General features: G+C 39.8%; 1 protein-coding gene across 2 annotated transcripts; it reads left to right on the forward strand.

The window, feature by feature from the left end:
• Positions 1-3,141: 3,141 nt before the first annotated feature.
• LOC121354217 (hypoxanthine-guanine phosphoribosyltransferase-like) lies at positions 3,142-11,319 on the forward strand. 2 transcript variants are annotated; one of them, XM_041468652.1, is made up of 9 exons: positions 3,142-3,159; positions 6,074-6,180; positions 6,672-6,855; positions 7,186-7,248; positions 7,789-7,806; positions 7,997-8,079; positions 9,123-9,169; positions 9,829-9,905; positions 11,272-11,319. In XM_041468652.1, exons 1-9 carry the CDS (start codon positions 3,142-3,144, stop codon positions 11,317-11,319), a joined length of 645 nt encoding a protein of 214 aa, XP_041324586.1. The 2 variants fall into 2 exon arrangements, with proteins under 2 accessions (XP_041324586.1, XP_041324585.1); XM_041468651.1 differs by lacking the exon at positions 3,142-3,159 and adding an exon at positions 5,683-5,709.
• The last annotated feature ends 232 nt before the right edge of the window (positions 11,320-11,551 follow it).

The following is an 11,551-nucleotide window of genomic DNA, read 5'->3' on the forward strand; positions in this document are numbered from 1 at the left end:
TCTGAAGTGAATGACCCACACAGGGTCCAAATCCACAACCCTGGCGTTATTAACACCATGTCCCAACCAACTGATAAAGGCCCTGCCACTCCACGCCCTTCCTTGCAAAGTCCCTCTCCATCCATCTCAGTGTGATCATCCAGCTCCTGTCCCTGCAGACCCCCCAGCAATCCCCCTGGGCATCCCTGGCAGCGCTGTCCAAACGCTCCCGGAGCTCTGGCAGCCTCGGGGCTGTGCCCGTTCCCTGGGAGCCTGGGCAGTGCCCAGCACCCTGTGAGGAAGCAGAAGCCTTCCCTGATTCCCAGCCCGATCCCGAAGCGCTCGGCCCGCTCCGCCTGGCCGGCGCTGCCCTCTCGCGGCACAGCCGGGCTCGCCCGGGGACCGAAGCGCAGCCGCACGGCACATCCAGCTGCATGTGTTTGCCTCCTGAACGAAAAGAACTCATCGGAAATTTGTTTAATTAAGTTAAATGCTTTATTAGTGTTCATACAATGTTTCTGGAGGACCTTTAAAATGATCACAGCAGTCTCAAGGCCGGTCACTCCGAACTGTAATAGAATGTAAACCTGTTTAACAAACTCAGGTATGGAAACAGCAAAATCATGCCCTGAGAAAAGTAGTTACTGATTCAATAGTTCTGGGAATAAATGCAGAGCCAGGAGCACCGTTGTACTGTAAGGACTGGCTGCTGTTTACCAAGCTTTCAGTGCTGATCTAATTAATTTCCAGTCTGTTTGTGTGGGCTTCACTTATTGGCTCTTTCAGCATCCTATTATCTAGAGCAGGGGAAGAGATTCAAACCTGATTTGGTTTCCTCAGAACACTTAATTTTAAAAAGATGCACTTGGGGTTCCCATATGGAACAAATACATATACACCTAAACTTTTTTGTTCTTTCGTATGGGAGTATGGTCACATAATTTACAACAGAGAAGCCATCCACGGATGCCAGCTGGCTCCATTCTATTTTCATTATTCAACAATGACAAATGGCTGTTTTAGCATGAACACTTTACCTGTGAGTACTTTTTTCTTCAGAATGCAACACTAAAACAGGTGATTGTGGTGTGTGATTACTATAATCGTTCTGTGGAATTTACTGAGAAGTCTAAATTAATTTGAACACATATGATCTGGGAAGTAGTTTTCAAATAGAGTAGGCGGAGACTTCTTGAACCAGTTTAAAGTTTAATGAAAGTGTAAACATGGGCTTTAATAAATAAAGTCACTGCTCATTTGCCAGTCAGCTAATATTCCCCATGCAGCCAAAACACAAAAGTAAGTCAGTGAGAGGAATTTTCTACAACCTTTTTCTGAAACAGAATTAAACAGGACTTTAGAATTGGGCCCAGTTCAGGTCAGATCTAAGAGTACAGTGCCTAAAGGAAACACAAAGATTTGCAAGCTCCAATGTACAGTTTCTAGAAATGTGAGTAACATGGAATCAAACTTGCCTAAAGTAAAAAAATTCAGGGGATTATAACATGTACACACCAAAGGTGGCCTTCTAATATCCAAAACCGAAGCAAATATATTACATGTGAGAATATTTTCAAGTGGCCTGATCAGAGAGCAGGAAGGAGAAATCCAAGGAGTAATCTGTAGTCAAGGTTTCTCTATACAGAATACAGAGATTACACACACAAAAAAGTCCATAATACAGAGAAGAACAGGGCATTTTGAAACAGGGCACAGCTAAGCTGGGAGCTACAGATCACATCAGATATGCATACAGTATTTATATTTTCACTATAATTTCAGACACTCTGCTCAGTTTTACTGCTGAAAACGGGAAACTGACAGTAGGGCCAATAATTTGTGCCTTGATTAGAAAGAGGCTTCAAACAAGTAGTTGCATTCAAGATGTTGATTTTAGCAAAACTAGGCTAAAGTCTGTTTAAATGCGGAAAACTATGTGAGAATCAACCAAGAAATGTGTCAGCTAGAAAGGGTCACCTTACCCTAGGAACTGGAAAAGCAAGGCTTTTCTCAGGATATGGAGCTCACGAGTATGTATCATGAAATACAGTAGGGAATTCACAGAGGGAAGGTCCTGCTGACTACATCAAATAGGGGTCAGGTAGCCTCAAGGCACTAACAGCTCCCAAAAGAACTACTATTTAATGTCTCACTTAAGGTTGTGGATATGCCCATTAATCCATTGGAACAGATTTTCTACATTATCCCAAATGTCAACAGCCACAATCTGAAGAGCAAGTGTGAGACTACAAAGAAACAAGAAAAATCTCCTTGCATTAGCTACTGTGCTCCCTCACCAAGAGAACACTAAACTAGTTGAATTAATAAAATATACCCCATCTAGTAAGAACATCCTGTAATATGTTGCATGCGAGCTGGTTTTAGCTCATTTTTCAAGTAGGATTAATTTTTAGGACTTTTCGACTTTCATGTTAATCCCAGATAATAGTGCAGTTTGATAGATTAATCAGATTACAGGAAATGTCAGCATGATTTGATTTTAAATGATGTGAAGCATGTTACTAGAACTGTTACCCTCTTGTTTTATGAAAGGATGACCTGGAAGAATGACAGACAGGGTTCACCACATCTCAACAGTTGCAGACATCTCCTTCAAGATCCTCTTAAAAATATGCTTTGTTTAGTCTGCTTTATCACTGACTGACATTTTCTGACAGCAAGTTATAACAAGAATATTTAAAAGTCATGGACTTTGTCACAACAATGGATTGTGTAAACAAACACTGTGTAAGAAAATTATATACAAAGTTACCTTTTACACATACACCACTGATTTACCTGCTACAACCAAATATCTGATGTGCGTTTTCAGTTTAAAACCCCACCTCAGATTCTACCTAGTCCTTCCCATTAATTTGATTCTTGAGCTTTTGCATCTCCCTCGTTCCCCACATCTTTATTCTCATTGGTTACAGCAGGGTTCAACTCATTTTATTTCTGGTTAATCTGATTAGGTAAGAACCTGGGATTGTGATGTCAGTGCATTAGCAGAAGGAAGTAATGCTTCCTGCAGGAAGGATGGCAATTTTGACCTTTTAGAAGCAAGTCATGGTCTGACTGGAATATTAAAACAGAGCAAGCCAAACTGCAGTAGTTACACCAACTCATTCTTTCTGCAAGAGCATCCTTCAAAGAGGGATTATGGCTCATGGACTGCAGGTAAGAAAGCATAATGTCCTTGTCTTTGGTTATTTGCCTGAAGGGAACTTTGGTTGGGGGGCAAAGGTCAGCTTCAGCAAAAATAGCAGAACATTAGAAATACTGGCTAATGAAAAGCTTTGGTTCTTATATTTACTCAGCAGAAAAGATGGCTTTCAGAGCAGAGGCATCTTGATAGACTCACTTCTCTACAAATGCATGACATTATTTGACTTTGACATACCTATATTCTTTCATTCTGTGCTGATGAAATAATGAATTTATCTACTGTATGAAACTGCTGTAGTTAATTTTGTTGTTTTTTCCACTTAAACTCAGAAACTTACACCAGTAATTGAACAGATGAGACTGCAACTAAATTAAATGACTAATTCCTCAAGTTATAAACTCATTATTTAAAATTTTAATGATTTCGTATGACAGTTTAGTAGATTGCTTTATTATTATGGGCTGTCACTGTATTATTCAGTATATGCCAAGGCAATATTCAACAATGCACAGGGTTAATGAGCCTGTAAGGCAGGTTGCTGTGGTGATGGGTGCTCAGACTGATGCAATCCTTAAAGTTCTGATTTTGAACCTTTCATTAGGCTTTTAAAAATGCTTCCCACAGAGGATATTGTTGCAGCTGATGTTGTTTGTACCCAAGACTCAATGAGCAGAGTTGTTAAACCAAGTGACAGCTACAAAGCTGCATTGCTGGAGTAGCTTTAAGCAGTAATGACTATTCACACCTATATGCCTCAAGATTACCTTTACTTTACAGTTACATCCACACAGACAAACTCATCCCTCACCTGAGCTGAAGCAGTTGTGATGTCACTCATCAAGTGCAGCAGGAAGTTCAGGTTTGGCAAGAAGGCTGACCTTTAACTTGCTGTGCAGAAGAAATGCTGTGCATTTATAACTGCAAAAGCAGATGTAAAGCTGAAGTCCATTGAATACTGCAATCAGTATCATGATTAGGCAAAAGAAGCTGCTCAAATTTACAGGGAGCATTATCACTGTGTTTAGGCTGCAGTTAAGTAGAATGCAATAGACGTGGGAATTTTGGAGACAAACTAAAACCCAACAACAAAACAAACAGCACTTTTTATACTGGTGTCAGTGACTATCCTTAAAGGTGCTTTTTTTGATACTTCAAATGATAATGATGTTTATGTGCTCCAGTAGTCTCAAATAATCACTGCCTTTGACCAATGCTTCTAATTAAGTCAGTCTCATACCCTGCCTGTGTATTCACCACTAGCAGCCTCCCAGAGGCAGAAATGGGCCAGTTTTGAGCTGTCCAGCTGGGTAAATCGAACACCAAGCCATGAGCAGATCTGCACTCACTAAAGCTTCTCTCAGTGCTGTGGCACAGCCCGACCCAGCTGATCCCAGCGTACTTGCAGAATATGCTTAGTCCAGCCAGGATGAGCTTCTATACCCACTGCCTTGTGCTACTATAATCTGTTCTCTGAAACTTCCTTTAACACCTGTCTCCAGTCTTATCTTTAAATGCAGGAAGCTATTTGTGGCCAATTTAAAATAAATGGCAGTAATTGGTTATTTCATTTTTGACTGCCATGAGTTTTGCAAGTAATAACCTACTACTGCCTCCTACAGTCCATTTTTCTTTTCTTCCTAAGCACTTATCCTTCCTATGCCAAAGAAAAGAAGAATTAAAAACAATTCATCTGTCTAAAAAGTTTGCAGATGTTGACTTCTTGTTAGCAATACTTTATGCTATTACTGCTGAATCCACAGCTCTGAGCTTTTAGAAAGATGCTTTACTGAGTTCTGTGGAAGGTAATTGGTATGTAGATAACCTATTTTTCACTGTTGAAGCTTTGAGCCAGCTCTGAATTTTTCTTTCAGTAAGTTCTGTATTTTTAACTACAGCAGGGCAGTATCAGGTGTGACAAAATCTCATGAATTTGAGGGGATTTTCCTAATTTTTTTCTACAACTTATATATTAATCTTATTCACAATTCTTTCTACTTCCCTATATGTTTCCTTGCCTGCTTTTGTACCACCACTTTATAAGTGAACAAAGCATTCATCAAGGTCTTGAAGGGAGGTAGAATCCAAAGACACCGATCTGTTTGGGGCCAGAAGAAAAACCCAAATGAAGATTATGGATCTTCTAGACACGCAGACATCTCTGGGTGCAAGAGCCTGAAATCAGCATGTTATAAAGAACTAATAAAGAACTAATCTGAAACCCTGGAGGCAAAAAGGGTTAAGGTCCAGATCTGTGGGACATAGCCCTGGCCAGACCCCAGCCATGATGAGGAGCACTCTGCTCCAAAGGCAAACAGCAGAACAGCTTCCCACCTATGGGCACCCTCAGCAGCTTCCCCTCTTCCCAATGCCATCCCAAATCTTCTCCTTTGGAGTGAGCCATCTCCCTTGTCCTCTGAGACAGCTAATGGCTGGAATGTCAAAAGTTCAGCTGTGAATTCAGGCTTAGAAGGCAGAGTTTTCTCTTTTACACAGTGGAAAATTATGATCAAGGCAGAGCAGCACCTCAAAGTCACATGCTGACCCGTAATCCCAAACTCCTTGCCTTACATTTTCACTTGTCTACCACATGAGCAAGCTACTGAGCTCTGCAGAATAGCAAATGGAACAAGAGGGGAGGTTATTGTTTTGGGTGGCTTTTTAAAGGAGTTGATGGTGGCCAAGAATTCATCTCATAATGACTGGGGCAAAGTACTTGTTTAATCCATTCACAACTCCATTCACAACTCAGCCACCAGCTCCTGAGTTAACAGATTGTGAACACTTCTAGCAGAAAGATCCAAAACTCTCAGAATTATTTTTATTTTGACACATTATTGGGGTGGAGGAATTTTTTCTTCACACTATCAGAGACTGGAAGCTTTTCCTTTGTTGCTAGTTTTAGCCTAACTTTCCTTTCCCTTGCAGATAAGAGATGAGGAGAGCGGCTACAACAAAAACCTGTTTTGCATTCCTAAGCATTATGAAGAAGATTTAGAAAGAGTCTTCATTCCTCATGGTCTCATCCTGGACCGGTATGAGGGTAAACAGAAAAGAACAGGGACAGTGATGCCAATTTTTGTCCATCCAAATGAAAAGACCAAGGTCCTTGCCCTGTGCAACCCATGAGAAACATGGAAACCCTGCAGCCTAACACTTCTGTCCTAAAGTCTAGTACAACAGGGGGTTTATGGAGAGGATTCCTCTACAAGCTCAGTTAAGCTTGTATCAAATATCTTTAAGACCTCCTATCCTGCAATATTAAGGTTTATGGATTAAATCAGTTTGAGGTGTGCAAATATGTAACTAACTTTAGTTACATATTTGTAACTCAAATATCTTTAGGACCACCTATCCTGAAAAATTAAGGTTTATGGATTAAATCAGCTTGTACTGTGCAAATATGTAACTAACTTTCCTATGACTAGCTGTGGTAACAATTTTCTAGCTATAAAAACATAACAGCAAGATGAGAATTTTTAAACTCTTTCCAGAATTCCCTTTTGGTTTTTTTTTCCTCTCACAGGACAGAACGTTTGGCTAGAGATATCATGCAAGACATGGGAAGTCATCACATTGTTGCACTCTGTGTCCTTAAAGGAGGCTATAAATTCTTTGCTGATTTGCTGGACCATATAAAAGCACTAAATCAAAATGGTGATAAATCTGTGCCTGTTACCGTGGATTTTGTCAGAATAAAAAGCTACTGTGTAAGCAACTTTCTTTTCTTTGGAAAATTGACTCTCTTCATAGACTGGCATTCTAAATACTGGTAGTTTGAGTTTATGTATACAAAAACTGAGCATTCTGTTCAAATTATGTACTAAAAAGGAACTGATTTACTGATCTTCCCCAAAGGGTGGATATTACACATTCACTGGAATAAACATATAGCAGAACACTCAACATGACAAAGCCAAGGGCAGAGCTCAAACTCCCTCCTCTTGCAAAAAGCAAGAGCAGCACACCTTTCAAATAAATACAGAATAACACTTTTGGGCATGCTTTATGAGACTTCAATCTCTTCTTTCTCCTTCTAGAATGATTCACCTGCAAAAAAAGTCAGTTTTGTTGGAGAGGAACTCTCTACACTAAAGGGGAAGGTACGAATTAGCATCTTCAGCTTTTAAAGGGAAACAACTGTTCTTGTGTATTTTCCAGGAAATCCATATTTATTAAGATTTTGATACTGCATACTTCCAGCCACTTAACACTGATTTAAATTTCTGGGCTTTGAAACAGTGAATAATTCCCACTGATCTCAGTGGAAACTTGATCAGTGATGGCTGCTCCCAAAGATCCTATTCCCCATTTTATCCCAGAATGCCCAGAAATGAACCATACTACTGACTCGTTCAGTGTGGCTCTAGAATACTAGTGCTATACATAGAGCAATGTATACACCTGACATAGGTGCCTTTATCACCATATTGTAAGCTTTCATACATACTTACAGAGAGACTCTTCGGAAAGCACCAAAATAAAGTCAGTAGTTCAAGTGACAATCTCCTTTCAAAATCAGTGCAACTTCCTTTAACTGAAGGGTTTAGTGTGCTTTTCTTGGCTGTATAATTTGCTGAAAATTGACATTTAAGTATTTTCTTTTCTTTTCTTTCCTTCTTTCCATATGTAATCTCTTCCAGAATGTGTTAGTAGTAGAGGTAAGTAATGACTGAACAAGGGGTGGAATGACATGGATTTTTTCTCACTTCTTTTCAAATTAATACACATTACATATAAAATAATAATTATGTTACTGGGCTACCAGGTTGGTGTGCTCTAATTTAATCCACTTACAGTCTGGTTTTCCTTTCAAACTTGAAGGATAATTTATTTTTTTATCTCTTTCAGGACATTATTGAGACTGGTAGAACAATGAAAGCTCTGCTTTCAAAAATAAAAGATGAGAAACCAAGGATGGTAAAAGTTGTAAGGTACAAAGATATAGCCACTAACTTAATATATTCAAATCATTTGGGCGAATAGTCAGTGTATGCTGACAGGTGCTTGCTTGGCTTGAAGTTTGGGGGTGAGAAATCAAATGCAGGAAGTAATCCTTATCCAGCTGCTGAAAAATTTAGTGTTTTTTAAACTGGGAAATTTACCTGTGCACTACCATCTTCGCTGCTCAAATTAATGAAAAAAGGTTTTATGGCTCTTTCCATGCAGTCATAAAATCTGATGGATTCCCTGTTTCTTACTTTATGTTTGAAGGAAATTCATCTCTTTCTGTAGGTTTTTTAGCACCACCTCAAGTTGCCTCAATACTAGAATGACAACACTCAGAATATTTCTTAATATCCTCAGCCGTAGAATATTTCTTCATATCCTCAACCGTAGAAGTTTCCAGACTCTAAGAGTCTGTCAGCACCGGGAAGATGCCTTCAAGTAGCATTCTAGATCTGCTTTTAGTAGATCTCTAAAAGGATATTTTGTGGACTATCCCTGTGTCTGTCAAGTAACCACAACGCTTTATAAAAACAGCTGCTTTAAGCATCAGTTATTCAGACAGTCCTTCTAGTGACTGTCCAGGAGGTTCTCCATTTCTTCTGAAGTGCACAGAAAAACCACGAATAGATATGATTTTGCAGAAGAAATCTTCTTTTTCTCCCTCCCTCCCTCCCTCCCTCCCTCCCCACTAAAATCATTCCCAGCCACTTGGACATGCTTCCCCATCTGTACTATTCTAGTGTGCTGAGGCATTCTAGTGTGCTGCATGGAAGGGCAAATACCTGAGACACAGGATTGCAGGGAACTGAACACAAAGTCAAGCCACTTGGACAAAAAGACTGAACCTAGATCAGGGCCTTTGCTTCTCCCTCCAATACAAGGCTGAACACTACTTCTTTCTGTGCAATAATCTCACTGTTTTAAGTGCATGATTTTAGAACCTTTTGGAGGGGCGTGGCAGAAGGGAAGTCTACAAATTAGAGCAAGACATATTTTAAAAACCAGCCTTCTCTGCTCTGCCTTACAGCCTGCTTGTTAAAAGGACATGTCAGAGTCCAGGTTACAGACCAGACTGTAAGTATAATGTTTTTCTAGCATTTTTTTTTCTGTATTTTCCAAATCACAGTCTTGCAATTTCACTTCAGGCAGCACATCTGACAACTGGCACCTGTTTCATGAAGGCCAAGAGAAATGGGGAGAAACTACATAAAAACTTGTGAACTAATGACCAGCTACACCATCCTGAGGCCTCATGACCACCTTCTTTTTTTCCCGAGTGCAGATTTAGCTACTTAATACACCAATTTAACTATTTAGATAGCAGAAACAGAATCAAATCTCAACTGTGTTTTGCTCTGCTTTGACCCCAGAGGGCATTTGTTTTGACATTTGGCATTATTAAATTTGCCTTGTTTCCAAACTGAAAAGTCTACTGAATCACTCAAGTAAAATCTCACTCCTTTTCTCCTCTCCCAGGACTAACTCATAACTAGGTTTAAAACAATTATTTTCTTAATAGAAATCATTCTCTTAACACCTTAATTATATTACTGACTCATGGGAATGGTTTAGATTCTAACCTCTGTCATCAATTTACAGCTCCGATTCTTAAGACAGCACTCTGAAAGAGATGATGCCTATTACTCTCAGCTCAAGTATGTGTTGAATACCATCTGTGTACTTAAAAGCTACTTACACCACCGAATTATAAAAAGAACTGTATTTTTTTACAGATACAGGCTTTGAAATTCCAGATAAATTTGTAGTTGGATATGCTCTTGACTATAATGAATACTTCAGAGACTTAAATGTAAGTACATGCACATTCCTCCACTGCCAGGTATCAGGTACCTACCTACCACAGGTACCCGGCAAGAATATTTGCTTCTACTCAGACCTTCTCAACAATTAAAAAAATCTTCAATTCCAGCTATAAACTTCCATTAAAAGAGCAAAACCATATTTAAGGTGCTGAGTTGGTAATGCAATGTAGGTGCATAAGAAATGTTCGTGCTTCACCTTTTCATAATTCTACTCCACAAGTCGCATGGCTCAGCCATGCTGCAGGATATTCTGAACCCCAAGGATGGTGAGCAGCATACAATCTGTGGCCCAATCTAAAAATAAAATAACTTGTAATTTGACTTTAATTGGATATTTGTCAGTCTTAGTTCAATCCTGTGTTGCTCTTCTGTCACCAAGTTTTTAAAGTGGCTGTGCAGGGGCTCCGTGTGAAGGTTTTCCACACACTTATGGATAACACGGCTGCAAGGTCTCTCTTCCCTTATTCTATTACAGCTTCCTTAGGCTGCACAAAGTAGTAGACTTGGAAACATCATAAACTAATAGGGTTGATCTGTTTTCCAATGTCCTCCCTTAATTCTTGTTAACTCAGAAAGGTTTTCACTTCTAAGTCTTTACTAAGACGTCAGTTCTGCTGAAGACACAAAACCTGTGCTATAGCTCAGCAGCATGAAGATGAATGCAGTAATTTAACAAGCCTAAGTTCTTTAGGATATATAAACCTATATGATGCCTTGTGAAGGCTGACCTAGCACAGAGGCTAGATGGATTTAAAGAACAAAGTAGGGATTTACCAAAAGGCCTCAATGGATGCACCTTGGGCAGCACAAGAGCCCAGCCAGGGCTGCACCCAAGATGAACCAAAATGGTCACAAAATGCACGAGCGCTCACAGGGTCTCTCACTGTGATCAGTTCTGCTCCATGTGCATATTGGAGTTAATTGTCCAATTACAGCGTTAGCCCATGAAGTTTCATCCTTCTTGCTCTTCTCTCTTCAGCCCACGTTGTTTGTGCTCTTGGGCCTGAGATTTGGATCATTTGTCCTTGGTCCCCAGCTGGAGAAGGAATTGTTTTGTCTCCCTACTCTGTGAAGAGAGTTTACCTTCCCATGATATGAAACTCAGAACTACACAGTAAAGCTGCACAGAATCTGAAAAATGTAAAATCTAAAACCTAAGGCATCATATATATTACAGATAAACTTGGAAAGAATAGTAAAATCTCAAGTTTACTGCAAGCAGGAAACTTGCAACAATTATCGTTCTAGTGTGTTTTTATTACAATGCTGGGAATGCAATTGAAAAATCAGTCTTGCATTTCATTCGAAGACAGAGTTTGATAAATATTGTACTATTTTTTTTTTTTCTTTTAGCACATCTGTATTCTGAAAGAGAATGCCAAAGAGAAATACAGGATGTGATAACATCAGTCTCCTGGAGCACCAATTCCCGGCTACAGATTAGGTGACAAATATTACACCGTGGTTAATGAAAACGATGAACACACAGGGAAAGAAGAACGAGCAGCTAAATGTTACTGCCCAGGAGCTGCAGCTCGCCGATTCCCACGTGTGCTATGCGCTGAACACAAACTGTTGAGACCCTGGGATTTTCCTTGTGGAGAGCAGCCCGGAGCTGGGGCCGAGGCTCTGG

This window comes from Pyrgilauda ruficollis, unplaced genomic scaffold (assembly GCF_017590135.1).
Source record: "Pyrgilauda ruficollis isolate IOZ18807 unplaced genomic scaffold, ASM1759013v1 scaffold223, whole genome shotgun sequence".
Lineage (NCBI taxonomy): Eukaryota > Metazoa > Chordata > Aves > Passeriformes > Passeridae > Pyrgilauda > Pyrgilauda ruficollis.